The sequence below is a fragment of the Stegostoma tigrinum genome, chromosome 15, assembly GCF_030684315.1.
Source record: "Stegostoma tigrinum isolate sSteTig4 chromosome 15, sSteTig4.hap1, whole genome shotgun sequence".
Lineage (NCBI taxonomy): Eukaryota > Metazoa > Chordata > Chondrichthyes > Orectolobiformes > Stegostomatidae > Stegostoma > Stegostoma tigrinum.
The window spans coordinates 66,776,137-66,800,266 of NC_081368.1; the positions used below are offsets into that span (position 1 = coordinate 66,776,137).

The 24,130-nt window shown below is 40.1% G+C and overlaps 1 protein-coding gene across 1 annotated transcript in view; it reads right to left on the bottom strand.

The window, feature by feature from the left end:
- Positions 1-311: 311 nt before the first annotated feature.
- Positions 312-24,130, bottom strand: part of LOC125458732 (POU domain, class 3, transcription factor 4-like) — a 31,352-nt gene continuing 7,533 nt past the window's right edge. Inside the window, exon 2 of the mRNA XM_059651507.1 lies at positions 312-396. Within this exon, the coding sequence (XP_059507490.1) occupies positions 376-396 (21 nt within the window). The 3' untranslated portion in view covers positions 312-375. The remainder of the gene's footprint in view (positions 397-24,130) is intronic.

The window sequence follows — 24,130 nt, forward strand, 5'->3', positions numbered from 1 at the left end:
CTAGTCCATTCCAAACGTATGATAGCATAGGCAGGGAAATATTGGGATCAGTTGAGATTGTTGCGAGGGAGCGTGGTAATATTGCTGGACGGTTAATCCAGGGACCCAGATAACATTCTGGAGACCTAAGTTCGAATCCTGCCATAGCAAATGGTGGACTTTGAATTCAATAAATATCTGTAATTGAGAATCTAGTGATGAATGAGAGTCCATTGTTAATTGCTGGGAAATAAACCATCTGGCTCATTAAGGTCCTATAGGGAAAGAAGCTGCCATTCTTACCTGGTCTGGCCACTGTGTGACATCAAACCCACAACAATGTGCTTGACTCTTAACTGCCCTCTGACCAATTAGGGATGGGCAATAAATACTGGTTTAGCCAGCAATGCCATCATCCTGTGAACAAATAAAGAAAGGAGAAAAAAGGTCAATTGATGCCGATTTACTTACATATGATAAGTGCATTATGGGATTGAACTGCCCTATTTCATGTGCCTCCTCCACTGCATACAATCCTGGCAGTGACATATAATAATATCCAGCCCAAGGGCAGAGGTGAGTGTATGGAGTTGATTACAGGTCAGACATGACCTCGCTGAAAGGTAGAATGCGTTTATGATGACAAACAGCTTACTCCTATTTCCATGTCCCTAAATGGACAGGTACATGACCCGAGTACCTGAATGCAGGTAAGAGTGAATTTTGATAAGGAAACCGAAGTGTTATGATATAAGCCGAATACACAAATCTTAAAAGGTGGCAGAGCTGTTAAGCAAGACCTTTGGATCCCTTCACTATATAGTGTGCATGGAGAGTATAAAAGCAAGGGTACCATTTCCTAAGCCACTGGTTATACCTTAGCTGGAATACCAATTCAAGGTAAATAAGGCAGGTGTAACCAGTGGTTATCAAGTTGAACTGTTTGAAATAGTCAGGAATATTGGGTGAGATTTTCCTATTTGCAGTTAGTGTTTTGTCAAATGCCATTTATGGCACCCAGTTGCCCCACACAGCCAGGCTCTTGGTTTCCTTTCTAGAGGGAGTCAAATGGCTGGAGAGGCAGAAATGTCCACCACTCTCAGGCCAACCTAGCTTTATTTAATGATTTATTTAAGGTTTGCTGAAAACCAGGGCCTAGCCCTGATACTGACCATTATCATCGACAGCACGGCCCAGAGGGAAAGAAAACGAGTTCCCTGTCAAGTTACCCTCCTCTCTCCGGACCAACCTCAGGGAATCTCTCTCCCATTGCAACTCTCTTGTAATCTCTTCGGCCTTGAAACTGCTCGACCATGTCCTGAAGCAAACCAGGTACCACAGCCACATCACCTTTCTCAGCTTCCTCTCACCCATCCCTTCCTCCCACCCCAAGCCGCACCCCCAGCTACCTACTAACCTCATCCCACCTCCTTGACCTGTCCGTCTTCCCTGGACTGACCTATCCCCTCCCTACCTCCCCACCTACACCCTCTCCACCTATCTTCTTTACTCTCCATCTTCGGTCCGCCTCCCCCTCTCTCCCTATTTATTCCAGTTCCCTCCCCCCATCCCCCTCTCTGATGAAGGGTCTAGGCCCGAAACGTCAGCTTTTGTGCTCCTGAGATGCTGCTTGGCCTGCTGTGTTCATCCAGCCTCACATTTTATTATCTTGGAATCTCCAGCATCTGCAGTTCCCATCATCTCTGATACTATTTTAACCTCACTGCGAAGCCTCTTCCAGGGATGCCTAACCTGAAGAAGTTACCCTCCTCCCTCTGGACCAACCTCAGGGAATCTCTCTCCCATTGCAACTCTCTTGTAATCTCTTCGGCCTTGAAACTGCTCGACCATGTCCTGAAGCAAACCAGGTACCACAGCCACATCACCTTTCTCAGCTTCCTCTCACCCATCCATTCCTCCCACCCCAAGCCGCACCCCCAGCTACCTACTAACCTCATCCCACCTCCTTGACCTGTCCGTCTTCCCTGGACTGACCTATCCCCTCCCTACCTCCCCACCTACACCCTCTCCACCTATCTTCTTTACTCTCCATCTTCGGTCCGCCTCCCCCTCTCTCCCTATTTATTCCAGTTCCCTCCCCCCATCCCCCTCTCTGATGAAGGGCCTAGGCCCGAAACGTCAGCTTTTGTGCTCCTGAGATGCTGCTTGGCCTGCTGTGTTCATCCAGCCTCACATTTTATTATCTTGGAATCTCCAGCATCTGCAGTTCCCATCATCTCTGATACTATTTTAACCTCACTGCGAAGCCTCTTCCAGGGATGCCTAACCTGAAGAAGTTACCCTCCTCCCTCCGGACCAACCTCAGGGAATCTCTCTCCCATTGCAACTCTCTTGTAATCTCTTCGGCCTTGAAACTGCTCGACCATGTCCTGAAGCAAACCAGGTACCACAGCCACATCACCTTTCTCAGCTTCCTCTCACCCATCCCTTCCTCCCACCCCAAGCCGCACCCCCAGCTACCTACTAACCTCATCCCACCTCCTTGACCTGTCCGTCTTCCCTGGACTGACCTATCCCCTCCCTACCTCCCCACCTACACCCTCTCCACCTATCTTCTTTACTCTCCATCTTCGGTCCGCCTCCCCCTCTCTCCCTATTTATTCCAGTTCCCTCCCCCCATCCCCCTCTCTGATGAAGGGCCTAGGCCCGAAACGTCAGCTTTTGTGCTCCTGAGATGCTGCTTGGCCTGCTGTGTTCATCCAGCCTCACATTTTATTATCTTGGAATCTCCAGCATCTGCAGTTCCCATTATCTCTGATACTATTTTAACCTCACTGCGAAGCCTCTTCCAGGGATGCCTAACCTGAAGAAGTTACCCTCCTCCCTCCGGACCAACCTCAGGGAATCTCTCTCCCATTGCAACTCTCTTGTAATCTCTTCGGCCTTGAAACTGCTCGACTTTACTCTCCATCTTCGGTCCGCCTCCCCCTCTCTCCCTATTTATTCCAGTTCCCTCCCCCCATCCCCCTCTCTGATGAAGGGTCTAGGCCCGAAACGTCAGCTTTTGTGCTCCTGAGATGCTGCTTGGCCTGCTGTGTTCATCCAGCCTCACATTTTATTATCTTGGAATCTCCAGCATCTGCAGTTCCCATCATCTCTCCCTGCTTCAAACACTGGGCTGACTGTGAACAAATCCCTGCACTGCAAACAGATGAGTGCTTTGACTGTCTGTGACAGTTACCTCCCTACTGATCATTGATCCCCCCTGACCCTACTAAGGGCTGCTCCCTTTGACTTTCACATATAGCCACTTGCTTCTGGCATTTGCAGTGTATTTGTTGTGTTAACTGCTGGCACGTGCTGCAAACATGCTGTGACCTGGACAAAATTCAGTATATAGTGCGATATCTATCCCCGCGTCTGTTCAGCGTTCCCCACTGGGGTATACTTCCTGCCTATGCTTTAGAAGGCAATGCAAGCCACAGAGGCTAGCAGCCTTTAATGAGCACTAAAAACCCTATACACTAAGAGAGCAAGCTTAGATCCATCAGCCACATGCTGTGCTGATGTATGAGATGCAGAGTGATTTGGCAGCAGATTGCAAGGCATAGGTGTCTCTGAGGTTCAGAGTAACATGTTGAAGAGCTGCAACGTGTGAGAGTTGGCCCAAGAGCACAATGATTTAGTGAGGCCTAAGTGCTGACTTGCGTAGTTGAAGTGTTAAGCAGGCTAGTGACAGTGGAGCACACAGGGATGTAGTTGTAAAGAAACAGTTGGATGAAGGCTAGGATGAGCAATTGGTGATCTATAATCACCAGGTATCTGCTCTGATTTACATGTTGTGAATCCTAGTTTTTTTTCTGTGGAAAGAGAGAAGAATTGGAAGTTGTGCACAAGTAAGGTGAGTTGGGGCTTTAATAAGAGGCAAATGTCTGGAATTAAGACAATGCCACTCATTGGAAAGAATCTGAAGTTGCTATTTAAGGCTTGAGTGGAAAATAGGAAAGAATTTTCTTGACATTGTGATTTTGATTTTTTTCATTCTTTCAGTATTTTCCCATCTTTTACACCATTGCTCAAGACATCCCAGAGAGGGAAGATTCTGTCCATTATTTGTTCCAAATATTAATAGTCCAACCACTTTGGCATTCATGAAACTGTTAAATCTGAGATTACTGGGCTTGTTGGACAGACAAATGTTGGCATTTTGTCACGTTTTGAATTTTTGGCCATCTTATCAAGATCTGCAATGTGAAGTTTTGACATGTAAGGACCTGCCTTTGACAATATTAACATTGTATGTGAGAAAGATTGGTGAGAACTTCTGTCACCGATAGAAAGTAATGCAGCTACATTCTTAGAAGAGACAATGGTGTGTCCTGTGATTGTTTGCATCCAGGAATGGACTGTATTTACATTACATGAGACTTGTATTAAATTCAGACTGTGGGCTATTTTAAGAAAAGGTTCTTGACACAGAAACTAAAACCTGCACTCCTGATGAGATGGGAGAAAGAAAGATATGCAGAGATGTTATTATTCTGCTAAACTGAAAGTTAGTTAGTGCATTCCTGGAGTTTTACTGTGAAGACTAGCAATGCTAAAAACTGTGTCTTTAAGCGATGTCAAACAAGTCTTTAACAGAAGCAGTGAAGGAATATATCTAACTCAGGAAAGCTTAATGATCATCTCAAACTAATAGTAAATTTTGTTGAAATATCTTTATTTCAGCATTTTAAGTCAATACAACTAGTGAAATGCTTACATCCAAATACAGTCTTTCAATTCCAGCTGATTAGCGACTTAGTGTTTAAATTGCAATGTTCCTTCATACTCTCTGTTCCAACAGCATTGTTCCTGTTCTGTATGGAGAGGACACACAGTTCTAAAGCTTCTTTCCCTCATATTTAATATGATAGATGATTAGTGCTATAAAAATCACACTGGATTTCTGGGTCGATGCCCTTTTTTACCAAAAGCACTGATTGGCACCCATAAGCAAATGCAATAGCCAAGATTATTTAACACACAGTGAAATTTATCTTTACACAACATTTGCATTTGTGACAGCATAAAAATGCACTCATGCCTGAATATGCATTAAAAACACAATTTAGATCTACTGAAAGATAAAGAAACAGGTGAACTGTTACCAGTATTCTTTTGCACTGAGAAGCTATTGAACCATATCTCACATTGCCTTGTTCAGCTTCTGTAGAGCTTGCTCCATGTCAGGCCACTATCAGTAAGGTGAAAAATGAACTCCAGTTCTCATATGGCTTTAAACCAAATATAGACAGCTCAATGCATTTTGAAATTCAATGACGATCTCTATCAATCTCTCTTAACCGAAGGCACATACATCATTTTCGAAGTTCGCACGTTCTGAAAGCAGTCAAATGTTTGATGAGAAAAAGTTTAGACAAAACTAAGAACAATTTTCTTTAAAGTTATGAAAGAATAGTGCATGCAATAGGACAATGGATTAGCTAGCCAATAGCTAACATGAATTGCCCCAGTTCTAATCACATGGGAGATATAAAGGTTGTTCACAGCAGCATTTGTCTGCATGTGATATTTGTGGTAAAATCACTAAATTGGGCATCCCATCTAGAACTGAAAGGAATGGTTTGATGTCTAGATTTATAGCTGACTCAAGAATTATAATGTAGATTGTTGTAATAGTTTACTCATAACTTTGCCATTTATCTAATAGTAGTGATTAAGTCAAAAATATTCTTTACCCCAGTAATTTTCTGCTGAATTAAGCATAATGGGCCATAGAGGCTTAGTTTAATTCTGTTAAACTGCATCTATCTAGAAGAATAATGCCATGTTGCAGGCTTTCATACATCATTTACAGCGCATAAAGTGCCACTACAGACATACATACTGGCTAAGAACAATTGTATTTTCATTAATTAACAACTAGTTTCAAATGCAGGGATAATTTTGTACCCTGGATTCCTAATCACTGAGAAAGTTCAAGACTTATTCTTAAGACTGACCATCCTACTGGAAAGACCTTGCATTTGTGCGGTGTCTTTCACAAGCTCAGGCCGTTTCAGATTGCTTCAGGATCAATTAATGACTTTTGGAATTGTAAGTATTGTTTGTAAGTGCAGCTGTCACTGTATTATCAGAAGTGCCACAGCCAAATGTGCTCACAGCAAGGGCCAATAGACAGAAAGGAGATATACGACCAGATAATGTAGTGATTCTGGTAGAGGGCTGATCCTGTGACTTATTGACCCAAGTGTGAACTGTGTTGCCTTCCCTACTCGTATGATTCATAAATGCACATTGGAAATGGAATATGGCGGTGACCACAACAAGAGTGGGCAGCCTAAGTGTTTTTTCCTCTCTGAACATGTGGGATGTGCTTGTGAGTGATGTGAGGCCCTTCAAGGGTCAATTGCATTGATCAAACACTTCCACAGTGCAGGTTGAAGACATTTGTAATCACAGTGCATGTGATATGTCTGTAGTGTACAACTTTGTGGGGTGCAAATACTGGTTGCAAACAATCTTGGCCACGTCTTCTGTCATTATAGATTGATCATTGTCGTTTCTGTGAAGTAAAAGTAATGACAGGTGACCTTAAAAGAGTCACCTGTGGGTCACAATTCGCAAAGACAACCCAACAGGCTGCCCATCAGCATGGAACTGATTTTCCTTCACCTTTAAGTATGTGCCAACATGCACTTATATGAAATGCTACCTTTACTGGGTGGTGTGGAGAATGGGCGTGTGTCGTAGCAGAGGCAACGTGGTAACAGCACTTACAATCTCCCACTGTTTTTGCATGTCATAACTTATGCTGCACATATCAGAAGAACACCCCTATGTCAAAGGTCCAAATAGAGGAATTCCATTGCGTCTTGGTTGGAATCCTCCATGTCCCATTGTTTGGGTACTACGCTAGACCGTCATTTGTGTGAGCTGTGAATACTGGCTGCTCTGGCACAGATATTTCCCTAAACAGGATCCTTGAAGCTGTGATGATTGGATACAACTAAGGTAGGGTGTCAATGTTGCCGTGGCCACAGTGCTACAGAGGGCAGAGACCTGGAGCAGAAGCAGATGCATCAACAAGCCCAGGACCTGTAGAAAGCCCTGGTGGCTGCTGAACACCCTCCACTTGAAAGAGGGCACAGCAAAAGGCCCTCTCAGAATGCCCAGAAAATACAGGAAGCCCAGAATCTGTTCCTTTGGTGCCATTTTAGTCCAGATGAATGAAATGCAATGTCACGACAGACTGCAAGTGTCGCAGGACCACAGTCTTTAAACTTTGCTGAATATTGGAGCAAGATTTATGATACCAAAGAATGCTGGCCATCCTGTCCAAGTTGCAGTCAAGGCGAGAGCTGTGCTAAACTTTTATGCAACTGCTGCTTCAAAGGATCCCGTGGGACTTGGGTGGGATTCCTCAGTCCTCAAAACACAAATGTAAAATGTTACTGATGTAATGTGTACCAGATCACACCAATCCAGCCTGTTTCCCCAAAACGAGGTCAGTGCTACAGGCTGGGTAGTAAACTTTACCAGCATGACTGGATTCAGCTGGGTGCAGAACATTATAATTTAAAAGGACACTACAGTAGAATGTTGCAAAATGCTGCTTTGTGAATCCCATAGCTCAATGAAGCTAACTTCAACAGAAAAAAATTCCATTCCATCAATATGCAAGTCATCTGTGATCATTGGTATCACATCTGTAAGCACACACCGGGTGCGCTGGAAGCTGCCATAATGCCTAGATCCTTAAAAACTGTCACGTTTCTACTTCAGATCAATAAGAGAAGAGACTGAGAGACAAGGGCTATCCTCTGCAACCATGGTTGATGTTCTATTATGCAAACCTCCCCATCCACCCCCCCCCCCCCCCCCACACACACACACACACACACACTGGAGTGAGGCTGAGTGTAGGTACAACACAGTTTATTCTTCACCTAGGGCCATGGTGGAGTAGATGATAGACCTCCTGGAGATAAGGTCCTGGTGATTATGGAGCCCTTACAGTGTAGTCAAAATGGTGTGTGCTGCATAATTCATGCATTCTGTGTTTCTGCATATCTGAAGCAGGCAAAGAGGGGATATGATGGACACAGAAGAACTGGAAGAGTGGCTGCAGTCTTCTGAGGTGGAAAGTGAGAACATTGAGTTGAAGGAACATTACCTTCTGCATGATAGAGAGCAGCACCTTCAAGTGCAACAAGCCAGATTACTCATTGTCTGTACATTTTTTGTTGCTCACATGATCCTTGACTGCTCCTAGACACAAATGCAGCTTTACTTTGTCTTCTGTTTTGCTTTAGCCTGTTGCTGAATTAAAGTGAAAGTTTTCTACCACTTGAAGGCTTTCCGGTACATAATGCTCCCACATTGCACAAGAAGAAAATGTAATGTTACCCTGGATATTAGGGAAAGAATATCATTCCCTTACACAGGATTCTAAGATGAGGTAACACTAAGGATGAGTAGCTTGATTCTTGTAGCTGCTGTTATAATGACAGACAATTGGGCAGGTGATGATATAAAATAATGAATTTAAGAATGTGAGCTTATATGTGCACTGAGATGTCACCCTGAGCCCTCAGAAGCTTTGTCTTTTCTTCCCGTCCCAATAAAGGTAAAGTCACCCTACACTCAATGGACCATACAGCTGTGCTTTCACTAGAAAGAGATGATTCACAGTGAATTAACCTGAGGGTCACCACACTTCAGGTGAGGAGCGAGGTCGAGATGGAGTGTCCTTCATGGTAACCTCAGCCAGTGAGGGAATTGAAGCCAAGCTGTTAGCATCACTTTGCATGGCAAACCATCCCCCTACACTCACTCTGATTGGCAGGTCCTGGTTGGCATTGGTTGAGTTGGTGAGAGGCTGGACTTTCAAAATGGGGCCGGGGCTAGGAATCCCAGGAGGTCTTGGCAGTGGAGAGTTTGAGGCTGTGCCAAAGATAATGCTGCTGCTGGTGCATCGTATAGGTATGGTGCATTGCTAATGAGGCAAACTACAGAAAATAGCTTGAGTAAACTTTCTAGGGCTCTCAGAGAGAATCCCTCCATGAAACCCTCTAAAATTGTCAATGAGCTGTTTTCCTATAAGATTCAGCCCTAAATGAATTTATTGAGAGCTCAATCTTCCTAGTATTGCAACTTATTATCATGTTTTGCATTAAATATTCATACTGTAAGACACATTCAAATTAGTTTTAAGCATCTCCTATCTATTAGACAACTGCCGAGTCACGGAATTGCCTTTAATGAATTGTACTAGAAAGCATTTACAGAAGTATTGAGGTTCCTTACAAGTTAATATGATAGGGATGCAATTTGTAAGCAATGCAGGATATTTAAAAGCTGCCTGCGCTGACTACAGTGTACCATATAATTGATTTAAAGAAAATGAAATGTATGATCTGAATGGAAATTGCATGTTCTCCAACTATATTTGTGGACTGTGTAGCAAATCATGCTGCAAAAAATTGAAGATTCAGAGGATAAAGGTGCAGCCCAGATGTTTGGAAACTGGCAATGTGGGACATTGCATGTAATGATATAATTATTTGTCACAGAATGTAAATAGCTAATAGCTTTGTTGGAGTATTGAGTTAACAAGGTGCTAATTGGTTAATTGGGAGTGAACACAATATAAATCAGACACTTAAAGAGATGTAGGGTTTTCAAGTCAAAAGGAACAATGATTTGTTTGGGTCCCTATGAACAGAGGATAGTTTCATTCCTCACAAGAAATCCACAGAACTATCAGCAAACATAGATAACTTTTTATTTCAAATAATGGTGTTGAAGAAATGAGATGTGAATAAGTGAAAAAAAAGCAACTGTTCACAAACAGCTCTGAGAATGTATACCTAATGCGAGAGAGAAAGGAGAACCTGGAGACAGTCATCAGCACCTAAAGGAGCACGAGAGAGGAGGTCTCTATGCTTCTTCTGAAACATAGCAACCAAATTTGCAGTATGTGTTGGCTGTTTACGGAATGTTGGCTCGGAGTTGATGAGCTTGAATTTGAACTGCAGACGCTGAGAGACATCAGTTCAGTTACCTGGATGCTGTCTTTCAGGATTTGTCAGACCCCTTAGATTAATTACGTCAAACTTGGTTCATGGTCAGGAATAGGACATCATATGAGGCAGGTATGGGGATTCAGGCCTTTACTTTGGAGGAGCCTCTGCCAATCCCCTTGTCCAACAGCTGTAAGGTTCTTGATTGTGGATGAAGGCACAGACAGTAGGGAGAATGATCAAATTGACCGCAGCACTATGGTGCAGAGTGTCATTGGTGTGGAAAGGGAAAAGGGAAATATGGTGGGGTTAGGGGGATTGATGTTGTTCTCTGTGGTAAAAACTGCATTTCACAAGCTGTGCTGCCTCCCTGGTGCCAAGTTTAAGGACATCTCCTTTCAGCTGATGAGAGACGTAGAGTAGGAGGGAAAAGTTCCACTTCTTGTAGTTCATGTACATACCAATGACAGAGGTAGAACCAAGAAAGAGGTGCTGCCGTGGGATTATGAGCAATTCAGGGCCAGACTAAAAAACATAAGAACATAAGAACTAGGAGCAGGAGTAGGCCATCTGGCCCATCGAACCTGCCCCACCATTTAACAAGATCATGGCTGATCTTTTTGAGACTCAGGTCCACTTACCCGCCCACTTACCATTACCTTTAATTCCTTTACTGTTCAATAATTTATCTAGCTTTGCCTTTGAAACAGTCGGCGAGGTAGCTTCAATCGCTTCACTGGGCAGGGAATTCCACAGATTCACAACTCTTTGGGTGAAGAAGTTACTGTTGACCTTAGTCCTACATCTGCTTCCCTTTATTTTGAGATGATGCCCTGTAGTCCTAGTTTCACTTGCTAGTGGAAACAACCTGCCTGCCTCCACCGTATCTGCTCCCTTCATAATCTTACAGGTTTCAATAAGATCTCCCTTCATTCTTCTGAATTCCAATGAGTATAATCTCAGTCTACTCAGTCTCTCCTCATAATCCAACTCTCTCAACTCTGGAATCAACTGAGTGAATCTCCTCTGCACCACCTCCAGTGCTAGAATATCTCTTCTCAAGGAAGGAGAACAAAACTGCACACAGTACTCCAGGTGTGGCCTCATCAGGGCTCTATACAGCTGAAGCATCGCCTCCCTGTTTTTAAACTCCACCCCTCTAGCAATGACAGACAAAATTCCATTTGCGTTTTTAATCACCTGCTGCACCTGCAATCCTACTTTTAGCGTTTCACACACAAGGGCACCCAAGTCCCTCTGCACAGCAGCGTGCTGCAATTTTTTACCATTTAAAACATAGTCTGTTTTGCTGTTATTCCTACCAAAATGAATAACCTCATGCTTATCAACATTGTACTCCATCTGCCAGACCTTTGCCCACTTGCTTAGACTATCTAGACCCCTCTGTAGACTTTTCAGTGTCTTCTGCACACTTTGCTCTACCAGTCACCTTAGTATCATCTGCAAATCTTGACACACCGCACTTAGTCCCCAACTCCAAATGATCCAAGTAAATTGTAAACAATTACAGTCCCAACACTGATCCCTGAGGCACACCACCTGCCTGCCGACTGAGCAGAGAAACTTCACTTGGTGACAGGATGAGATCCGAATCTCAGGAACATTTGGAGGACTGGAGTAAAGGAACCTATTTGTTGTCATTTGGTGCACGGCCGGTTCTAATGAGGCCCACAGGATTCACTCGTTCTGACAGACCCAAGGACATGTGCTGACAGGAACCCTCATGTGGATTAGAGACCGATTTATAAACTAAAGCACAAAACACTCCAAAATCAGAAAAAAAACATGAGAGATAGGTTAAAAACAAAAGTGATTATAAGCACCAAGAAAAGTTAAAAATGACAATGGTAAAAATGAGAACTGATATTTGCTGGAACTTATAAAAACAGAGAGAAATTCAAAGTAATTGAAAAAAGTTTGATGTGTATTCCAGACACGAACACAGAGTGGAATAAAATTGTCAGAGAGATTTGATAATGAAACAGAAAAAAAACTTCAAAAAAGCCAACTCTACAGCAACTTCACTGATCAATACGAAGGTAGATGAAAAGTTAGATGGTATTTTCTCTGGCGTTGGGGAGCGGGGTGTGTGGAGGGGTTGGTCAGTGAGGGTCGAGGTGCTGCTAGAGCAGGAGGAGAGAGCTGGTATTGACTGACAGAGGCAGTGCTGCCACAGGGTCTAGGGTATCATGGCCAATGCCTGCCGCAGGGTTGGGGGTTGGGGGCTGATGGTTTATCCATGCCCAGGGAGAGCTGGAATCACCATGAAGCTCAGGCCTAATGGGGAGGGGGGGGGGGTGGCCTGAGGATCCCAGGGACGTAGGAATGGGGTCTCCCTGTGTGACCCCCAGGGGTTCATTCATAGGGTCTCCCTGTGTGACCTTCCAGGTACTGGAACAGGGTCTCCCTGTGTGACCCCCAGGGGTTCATTCATAGGGTCTCCCTGTGTGACCTTCCAGGTACAGGAACAGGGTCTCCCTGAGTGACTCCCAGGAGTTCACTAATGGGGTCCCCCTGAGTGACCCCCAAGTGGTATGCAAAGCGGGTCTCCCTGTGTGACCCTCAGGGGTTCACTAATGGGGTGTCCCTGAGTGACCCTGAAGTGGTACAGGAACATGATCTTGTGTGACCCTTAGGGATTCACTAACAGGGTCTCCCTCAGTGACCCCCAGGGGTTCACTAATGGGGTCTCCCTGGAGAGCCACGAAGAAAATAATCTCAAGGTTACTACCTGAATGACAGAAAAACCTTAGAAAAGTAATTACATGACTCAAAGATTGGTGTGCGAGATGTGGATTCTAATTCACAGCACACTAGCATCAATACCGGGGAAGTTGAGAATTGTTCCATTGGGACAGGATTAATATGAACCAAAAACAAAGTTGCTGGAAAAGCTCAGCAGGTCTGGCGACATCTGTGAAGGAAAGGGAAGGGGAATTTGAACCATGCTGGGATCAGCATCCTGGTGAACAATAGGGCTGGGGTTATAGACAGCTCTTTCAACTAATTAGTTGGGGTGAGAATTCAACTGAAGGGTTGTTTAAAAAAATCAAACGATACAAGAGAACAGAGGTGCAGGGTAGCAAAGAGGTGCATGATAAAGTGTGACAGCTCGGGATGGAAAATGTACACAGAAGAATGCAGAAGAAATTACAAACACAGTAAGTAATGTGGCAAAAATTGAAAGCTTGAGGCTCTTTATCTGAATGCAGGCAGCATTTGGAACAACACAGACGGGTTTAAGCACAAACAGAGATAAATGAAGATGATTGGATAGCTATTACAGAGATGTGATTACAGGATGACCAAGGCTGAAAGCTCAATATTCAAGAACATTTGACATTCTTGAAGAATGTACAAGAAAGGAAAAGATGAGGAAACTTTGTTACTAAAGGATGGCTTTGGTGCAGTGTTAAATAATATAAAATGAGCAATACATTATGATGTGGAATCACTTGTATGGAAATAAGGAATAGCAAATGAAAGAAGCCATGGATGGAAGTCATCTATAGGCCTCTGAAGAATTGTCTCAAGGTAGGCCAAAGTATAAATTGGGAAGTAACAGACACAGCTAAGAAGCGGACTACAATTTGTCATGGATTTGACTGGACTAATCAGATCAGCAAGGGTAACATGGAGGACAAATTTGTAGAGTGCTTTAAGGGTTGTTTCATAGCGTAATGCATTGCACAGTCTGCCTGAGAGTAAGCTAATAATGTGTAATAAGACGGGAGACCAAATGCTATTTTAGTTAAGGATCCTTTAGGGGTTGGAAACCACAGCATGGGAGAATTTCAAATTCAGTTTGAGAGACTGCAACTCAAGTCTCAAACCAATGTCCTCAGCTTAAACAAGGGCAGTTACAGACTTGTAAAGAAAGTGTTGGACACATTGCTGAGAAAATAAGCTCAGCAGAAGATTAGAGTATTTAACAAGATATTTCATAACTCTCAGCAAAAACTTATACTGGTTAAAAAAAAGGACTCGATAAAAAGGACGAACCACCCATAGTTAACAAAGACAGTCATAGAAAGTATTCAGTCAAAAGCTAAAACAAAGTGGCAAAAACTAGTGATAGGGCAGAGGATTGGGACCTTTTTTTAGGAGCCCATGGTGGATGACGAGAAAGCTAATAAAGTGAGAAAATTGATGATGAAAGAAAATTGAAAAGAAAAGACAACACAAGCAACAAGAGCTTCTGCGGGTATATGAAAAGAGAGAGTAGCTAAAGTGAGTATGGGACTCTTAGAGGTCACAACTGGGGAATTAATAGTAGGGAACTAAGAAATGACAAATAACTTAAACCAGTATTTTGCCTCACTCTTCAGAGTGTAAACATTTCCAAAATAGAAAATAACCAAAGTCTAATGATAGGGAAGCTTTTGTAACAACCTCTGTCATAAGGGATAAAGTATTTAGCTAACTAATGAGATTGAAATCAAACAAGAGTACTGGACCAAATGGTCTACATCAAAAAGTGGTGGCAGAGATAGTGGAGACATTGTTTGAAATATTCTAGAACTCACAGGTTTCCAGAAGGTTCCAGAGGATTGGAAAATTGCTAATGTGACACCCCTTCTCAAGAAAGGAACAAAATAGACAGCATTCTATAGACCAGACAGCCTGTCATCTTAATTGGAAAAATGCTGGAGTCCATTATGAAGGAAAAAATAGCAAGACATTTAAAAAAAAGCTTAATGCAATCAAACAATTAATATGGTTTTGTGAAAGGGAAACCATTTTTGAGAAATAACTAAGACAATTAATTATAAAGGTAAATTGAATTTTGGTCTTCATTGCTAAAGGGTAGAAGTTCAAAAATGGGCAAGTCATATTACAACTACACCCAGTATTGGTGAGGCCACACTTGGAATACTATATACAATTTTGGTCTCTGTATTAAAGAAAGGTTACAATGACTTTGGAGGCAGTTCATAAGAGATTCAACAGCTGATTCCTGGGAACAATGGGCTGACATTTTAAGAACCATTAAACAGGCTAGGCATTTACTCATTTGAGTTCAGAAGAATGAGGAGAGATCTTACTGAAACATACAAGATTCTGAGAGGCTTAACAGGTGAGATGTTATGGAGATGTTTCTACGTACGACTAGGGGGCATAGTTATAATCTCTGATGAAGGGTCTAGGCCCGAAACGTCAGCTTTTGTGCTCCTGAGATGCTGCTTGGCCTGCTGTGTTCATCCAACCTCACATTTTATTATCTTGGAATTCTCCAGCATCTGCAGTTCCCATTATCTCTGATAAAATAAGGAGACACTTATTTAAAACTGACATTTAAAGGAATCTCACCTCCAAAGGATAATGAATGGCTGGAGTTCTCTACCGCAGAGAGTTGTGGAGGTGAGGTCACTGGAAGTGTTTCAAGAGAAAGTAAGTTGATAATTTTGAAATGTCAGTGACTTGACAGCTATGCTATGCTGGCGCCAAAGAGGGATTGAGGTCTGTGGAAGATTAGCCATGAATGAACAGAGGTTTGCAAAATTATGAAGGTGTTTCATAAGGTAGATCGAGTGAAGATGTGTCCACTTGTCTGGAGTTCAACACAAGAGCTAGATAAAGAAAATAGTCGCTAATAAATCCAATAAGTAATTCAGAATAATATTGTCTTCCCAGGGAATGATTAGAATATTGAATTTGTGACCACATAGAGTGATTAATGTGAATATTTTAGATTACTTTTAATTGGAAGCTAAGCAAGCATGTGAGGGAGAAAGCAGTAGAAGGATATTCTGCTCCTGTTATACGATGTAGTGTGGGAAGCTGGTTACGCGGGGTCTAAACGTCATTAGAGACCTATTAGGCAGAATATTCTGCCCCTGTGCTATAAATTCTGCCAAAATTAACAAAAAATTATTTGCTTCATTATTGTTTATGATTATCAAATGATGTTAAATACTGTTCCATGCACAACCTCAGGAGGATATATTCACAGATTAATTATACCAAATCTAGGGACTTTCAAGGTTTCTCCAATAATTTTCAGTACCAGCAGATTGATTGCCTTAGATTTGACTCCTGAAAGGTTGCAGGTGGAGAACGGGTGAGTGTTAATACAATCAGTAGACTAATGAAACAGAAACATAAGAACTAAGAGCAGGAGTAGGCCATTCAGCTCCTTGATTCTGCTCTGGTATTGACATGATCATTGTTGTTCTCATCATGGCCTCAACTCTGGTTTCCTGCCTGGTCTACCATAGTCCTTCAACCTGTTACTAATTAAAAATCTGGCCACCTCCTCCTCTGATGTACTCAGTACCCTGGCATCCACTGCGATCTGGGGTAGTGAATTCCACACATTCACACAACTTTTTTCACTTAAGTAATTCCTCTTCACCTCTGTTTTAAATCTGCTACTACTTAGCCTAAAACTATGTCCTCTCATTCTAAATTGCCTTAGCATTTTAGACACCTCAGTTAGATCTCCTCTCATCCTTCTAAACTCTATTAAGTATAGGTCTGAACTGCTCAATCTCTTCTCATAAGACAATTTTTCATCTCTATAATAGCTGAATGTAATCACCCAATTTATAAAGGCTGAGCCAAAATTGTTATCTCACTTTGTAGTTATTAGTATTTTTTGTTCTTGCATGAGATATTGTTGATGCTGACAGGTTGGCATTTGTTGCCGATTCCTACTTGTCTCTGGTCATTTAGAGTCAACCACATTGGGTCTGGAGTCACATGTAGGCCAGATCAGGTAAAGATTTCATTCCTTAAACACCATTAGTGAGCCCGATTGGTTTCTATGACGATGAATGTACGCTGTCACCAGTTAACCAGCTTTGAATTAGGGTGGCACAGTGGTTAGCACTGCTGCCTCACAGTGCCAGTGACCTGGGTTCGATTCCAGCCTTGGGCGATTGTCCGTGTGGAGTTTGCGCATTCTCCCCCTGTCTGTGTGGGTTTCCTCCCACAGTCCAAAGATGTGCAGGCTAGGCAGATTGGCTATGTTAAATTGCCCATAGTGTTCAGGGATGCGTGGATTAGGTGGTTTATAGGGGATGGGTCTGGGTGGGATACTCTGAGATTCAGTGTGGATTGGTTGGGCCGATGGTCCTGTTTCCACACTGTAGGGGTTCTGTGATGAATTCCACATTTTATTGAATTCAAATGTCATTGCCTGTCACGGTGGGATTCAAATCTGCGTCCCAGAATGTTACCCTGGGCCTCTGGAAACTAGTCCAGTGACATTACACTGCTGCTTCCCTTGTATTTTATGGCAACAAATTATTTTGGTGCCTGGAACATATAATGCAGTTCAAGTTGTGCAGTCAAAAAGAAACCAAGGGACATATATTTGTTTCAAGAGTCTAGTGCACCATTTCTTATTTTATAGCTCTGAGAGAGAAACTCAAAGGTGACAGTTTAAAGAATCCATCATGTTTTGCAACCTCCTCCTGAGCTCTGTCTGTAATGATGACATTATACTGTATAATTGCTGGAAATCAAGTGCCATATGATAACATCCCATCATCCTGCACTGAGTCCTACTAGTTTTCATTTTCCTCCTCCCTAGATAACCCTGTGATTCTTCCTTCCAAAAATTGGCAGAGATATAAAGGAAGCCAATCTGCAGTTTGCAAGGTATGAACCTAGGATTTTAAACTATCCATTATCTGAGAACATTTATGTAAAGCCTGCTATTTACAACATATCCTCCATTTTACTGGAATAAATACAGATGGGCAGTGTCAGACCATATTGGCTGTGAAATTATTATTGATATGCATATTATGCTTTTGCATTTTATGGGAGATTAATTATTTAACTTGAATCCAACAGCGTGTATCAGATACAAAAATATGACCCTAAATTCAAATGAATATATATTTGTATATTATTAATAATTAATAATAACTTAAAAATCTGGTGATGTCCTCTATAATTCCAGTGATAAGGCTGTAAATTATAGTCATTCTTATTTCTGCAGATATTAGTAATTGTTTTCTGGGTTTGCCTTAGTTCTTATCCATTCAACATTGACCTTTGCTTGATCACCTGTCTGCGTACCAACGTTATAAAGTTCTTTACACATCTCATGAAACTTTGACATTTTGCAAATGTTGGAATGTGTTTATCCATGGCTTTTTAGTACTTACTTCTGTAGTCTGATGTTTACTTGTTTGTTTTTAGTGGATTATTTCAACAAAACATAGACCTCTATCCTCGAGACTTATATTGTTTTTAATTTTCCTGCAATCAACTTGACTGCAAGCTAAACCATACTTTTTTACTAAGACCAAGTGGGTTATTTCTCACTGTTAAGCTGTTTCATTTATCCTATTATATGTTGTATTCTATCTGATTGCTTAATTTACAATAGTAGTGGTAAATTATTATGCAAAAAATAGGCTGAAATGATATTCTGATGGTTGCATAGTAAATACATGTAATTATCATATTATTACTGTGTAAACAGTTTTAATGGCCAAGGATTGATGTAGCTGGCTAAATTCTTTATACATGTGCCTCATTTCTAATAAACAAGATAGCAAAATGGCTACAAGAACTGTGTAAAATGCTTTTGTACTTTGCAAGGTTTTTAATTGTCTTTAGAAATGTCACCCATGCATTGGGAATGAACCCAATTCTTAAGCAGAATTTGTACAAATTATATTCAGGAATTGTTGGCGCTGAATAATATTCAGAGTGAAACAGGAAGCTGAAGCAAGAAGTACAGAACAAATGCCATCATTTGCGCATAATCTTGTTTTTTTTTGCTTATTTCTTTGGCTAACTAAAAGATAGTTGGAGCAATAGTGAAACTATCCTGACTGTCTACATTTTCATTAAGAATCATACTAATGCCGATTTTTAGCGATTTTGGTCATCAGTTTGAAGTGCCTTTTCATCAATGCTTTTGCATATACTTTAAAAGAATGGCACTACAGTAATAAAATGTATACAATGTTGAATATCACAAGTTTAGTCCTAAATATTACCTTTCATTGCCTGGAACATGAATAGAAGGGGTGAATTTGTGTTCAAATTTAATGTAGAATGTTTAAGGTTTAATACAAGTCTTGGCAAGTGAATAGCTTGTGACAATTCTTTTGTTCATTGAACCTCCACATAAAGAACAACATTAAAATGATTTCAGCAGTCTAATTTCTCAACATCTTTAGAGTGGTTTATGTAATCAGTCAATCATTTCCCTTAGGGATGATCAAATCTTATAACATAAAACAATAATTTCCTTTAGCTTCAGTACATGAGGCATTTACAAATTCGAAAGCATTAGGTTTACATAGCCTCAAATTCTTCTAATGAATAGCTTGAGAATTGTGTTAATGTTATTAGACCAATGTACAGCTTTGAAACTTGTGAGTAATAAATGTGATTTTGTTTATGGGTGGCAAGTTATTTTATTCCTATGCGTAAATATTAACTAAAAATTAATTTATGGGGTTTCTCATAATATAGAGGATGGTATTTATTTCTTGCCCTTGGACGGCTATAAGGTTTAGTGGTCACTTCATTGAAGTTTCGCAACACAAGTTTGATACAGTTGACTCTTACGCCAGTTCACTTCAGAGGAGTGTAAAGAATCAAACAAGGTGCTTTGGATTAGAGTCATGTGTGTCCAAACTAGATAAAGATGGTAGGTTTGCTTCTGTGAAAATATTCAGTGACCAAGTTGTTTTTTTAAACAATAATCTGACAACTTCATGGTCAGATTTACAGATACCAATGATTTTTGTTCCAATACATTTTTTTACAAAACAGAATTCAAATACCTAAGATGTCACAATGAGATGTACCTGCGAATACAGTTTCATTTCTTTTGACTACCAGTTGGGTGTAATTATTGCTGGACTGCCATAATCAGTTAAATGAGTTAAGTTGGCAGGGGATAGTTAGAACCAATGTGCCTGATTGGCATGATACATGAACGTATGACAGCCTTCTTAGCTGAAAGAAAAAGATGTGCTGGATGGATATTTTTGGATTTTCATTCTTGTTTGGGGAAATGCTGTTAATAAGGTCCACAACGAAGGAGGTGCTTTTGATCAAAGCCTGGATTTTAAAAAAAAATTCTTCTGCTTCGGCTTTACTTGTGTCAGCATTGTACATAATATCTGCAATCTTAAAAGCTTTTTACCTGTTCTTGAATAACTAACATTTTGAAATCGGTGCTTTACTTCATGTTTGTTGGTTGACGAAAGTGCTAAATTCTTTAAGGGCAACCTTTCTATAAATCATCATTTTAAACTGTTAGCTTGTTAACAATCAAATTAGAGCTGCACTTGTGCAAACCTCAGACCCATGCTAATTTTTGTAATTGCTTGCTGCAAAATTTATCACCTCTAATAAAGAATATAGTTCAGATTATGTGATAAAATATCTTACATGTCAGTGTGTTCAGTAGAACATATGAACATAGGATTTGGAACATGATTAAACCATTCAGCTTTTCAAGTAGTCAAGATCATGACTGTGCTCTGTCTCTCTCTCTCTCTCACACACACACACACACACACACACACACACATACACACATACACACACACACACACACACACACACACTCATTCTTACTCTCTCTCTTGCACACAGACACACACTCACTCTCAATCTCTCATTCTTACTCACAGAAACACTCTCTCGCTCCCTTTCTCACTCCCCGAATGTTTTCTGGAGAACTCATCTGACTCATGATCTTCTGAAAAAGAACTGTTCTCCTCATCTTCATCCCAAAAGCAATGCATCCCAAAGGCTGAAGCTGCAATATCCAGAAACAATATGCAGAAATGATTTCACCCCTGAAATTGATTAAGAACGTAAAGACAGGGACTGGCTAGTCAGCCCATTGAGCCCGGTGTGGTATTCAGTTCAATAATCAGTGATCTGTACATGTTTCAGCTCCATATTCCTTAATACCCTCACTGACTAAAAATCTATTGATCAATTTAAATTATTTTGAGCATGTTACTGATTGTCTTTCAAGCCCATTTCTTTTATGCACAAAACTTCAAAGGGATTTTCTAATGAAACCATGACACACAGTGAAGAGAAGTTAGTTTAAAATCATAATCCCTTTTGTGCAGATTTTTTTTTGCATGGAATGAATCCAGCATAAAAGTATCAGTTATTTCATTCAGTTGAGTCATACACTGTGCTGAAATTCTGTTTACTCTTTTGTTCATGAGATACTGTATATGGTTTAAGTTAAACCACTTGATCAAAGCCCTGAAACAGAGGAGTATTCTGCTTACACCCAAAGAAACAAAAACAAGCATTATTTACAGTCTTTTTGGGAGGAGAATCAGAACAAAGAGTATGAAGAAAATCCAGAGATTAAGAATCACGATGGAAATGCACATTTCACTGAGATAAAGACACGAATAAGGGGCAAAAAAACCCCTTCTGGTCAGACAAAATTAAACAACACTATATTTTCATTTTTTGTATGACTGGTCCACTCTCTTCTTTCTATGAAATTCCCTTCATTTAAACTCACTAATGAGGACAGGCTCTAATTATATTGCAGGATACGTTGAAAGGCCACTTCTGCTGTTTGTTTTTTTTTTCCCAACTCTGCATTTGCTTCTGTTTCTCTAAGCTGTGCATAGGCCTTGATGTTTTAGTAGACAGTTTTCAATCACTTCATCTGAAACAAAACCAACAGCCAGCAGTGCAATTCTGGTACAAAAGGCATTAAATAGTAAAAGAAAATGAACAAACATGAATGGCTCACTACAGTAAAGGGTCATTGAATTAACCCCAATTATAATTTTTAATGTGCTTTTGTAAAATCATCATCTAAATAAACACTAATGTAGCCTTTATGTACATTTGTTATGGAAAGCATAATTGTACTTTATATTGTGTCAGGGTAAATTAGAATAGAAATTATAAAAAAAAATGACTGTGATGTTTATAAATACAAACCAAAATTGCCTTTGCATTGGTTCTTGTATATATTGTTACATACCAAATCAGAAACATAAATCAGCTGATTTCCAACCTTCTATTATTCAGTCCTCATCTTCCTAACAGTACAATAATTTGACATTTTTGCAATCAACATACAACTAACTGCCCTACAGATTTCTAACAGTTCAACCGGGATTTAATAACTTCAGAGCTTTTATCAAAAATCTGAAAGATTTGATTTCTCTTCTAGGACCTTTTATTGTATATTTTGCACATCTAGATATTAAATATAAGAAGAAAATGCAAAATTTTCCTGGTTTATGAAATAAGAATTTGTTATAAGATAAATATTTCCTAAATGCAATAACTGTACGCCAGAATAGTAAATTTGTAGTGAATAATAATAAATATTGCAGTTAGGCATTTTGAGGCTTAATGCAATGTGCAGAAAGGGCAATGTTTAATTTCATCCAGTTGATCAAAATCTTGAAACATGGGAGGTTTCTGCTTAAAACCACAGAAATAAAAATGTATTTTAATGTTTGATATGTGAATTTTGTACTGAAGCACTGTCACTTTTATTTTAAGTTTTGAAAGGTTCATTTCATTTTTAAGATACACTTCTTATTTTCATATATTTGGAAAAAAATGAGCACTGAAAAATACATGTGAGGATTCAACTTTTATACATTTGTCATCCTTCAAAGTATACAAAAAGGTTGTAATTTTAATAGGTATCTCATCCTGATACATCTGTCTTCCTGAAAGTGAACATGCTGGCCAATCATTTTATTTGTTCTCTATTTTTAAACATTTTATGTACAATATGCTTTTGATAAATATGTTTCTTGCTATCAAGTGAACCTTTCCAGAGCAATAACATTTGAACTGCACAGGAAATACTTTGTTCTATTAGTTGTACATTAGCTGAGAACACATTACAGGATGAAATTATTGCCAACAATTACTTAAAACTCAATTGTCAGTGTCATGTATTTAAATCAGTTTTGTGAAAATAATAAATTTGTGTAAACTCAACATTTAAGTGCTCAGTATATTGATATAATCTTGAGTTGTATTTGGATATGATGTCAAAAGTTTCCATAATTTAACACCTTGCTCTTAAATCCAACATATATTTAGTTTTCAATACAGACGCCAAGTCGGCAACAATATCTGTGACTATATTAGATATGTATTTCAATGAGTTCTGATTACATTTTTAATGCACAAACTTTGGAAAAGCTTTTGAATGGAACGTTTTTGGTTCTATTTCACAAAGCTTCTGGATCCCAACAATGTCTACAATTAATTGATAAGCCACTCTGGGATATCATAAGATTGTAAATGGTACGATTTAAAGGCAAATTAATGTTTTTTTTCTTTAAAGACAATCTATAATCTAGCAATATTAAACAAAATTAGTGAAGAAATGATTGAAAACTTTTGAAGTTATAGTAGGGAGATGATACATGCTGTAGAATGTGAATCGACAACACTTTGGGTTTTTTTCTCTAATATGTTACATAGATATTTGTATACGAAAATGATATATATGCAAAAAGCTCTTGAGAGATTTGTTAGCAATTTTTTGCTAATTCAATTCTTTCCATGAGGAGTTGATTGGAAATTGTATTTGCACAGACCACACATATAAAAATCCAGGCCCTGGAACTTTTCTTCACTACCCTCATGTGTGCAAAAGCAGCCATTCTCTTGGGACCTGACACAAATATTTAGCAAAGCGAAATCAAATCAAAAGCAGCTAATGGAAAATATTATCATATAGTGACTGGTGTGAAAGCCACTCCGGTTCCAAAATTTGCAAAATTCTACAAGAAAGTAATTGCCAGATGAAACAGAAGTTGGCACAGTATGCTTAAGTAATCTTGTTAATTCTTTCAGTGCTATCGATGATTTTGGTGAAGGAATGTGGAGGAATATTAAATAGTGATGCTTTTAACATCTGTTTTTTTTTGCCTTGAGAGGAACTCAATCAATTTATTTGCATCTTTAAGTGAGAACTACTCCTAACTGAAGATGTCTGATTGGGTGGTCACACACAGCATCAGGTAATAATGAAATACCTAGTCAATGAGAATCTGCACCTTGCCTTATAATTCAGTTCAGGGATCAGGTGGCCAAAAACTGACATTGGCACAGGTTTTAGGGATTTCTGCTTTCACCTGCCTCTCCTTAACCAGTCACCCTACGGTTCAAACCAGCAGGCCACCTGTTCT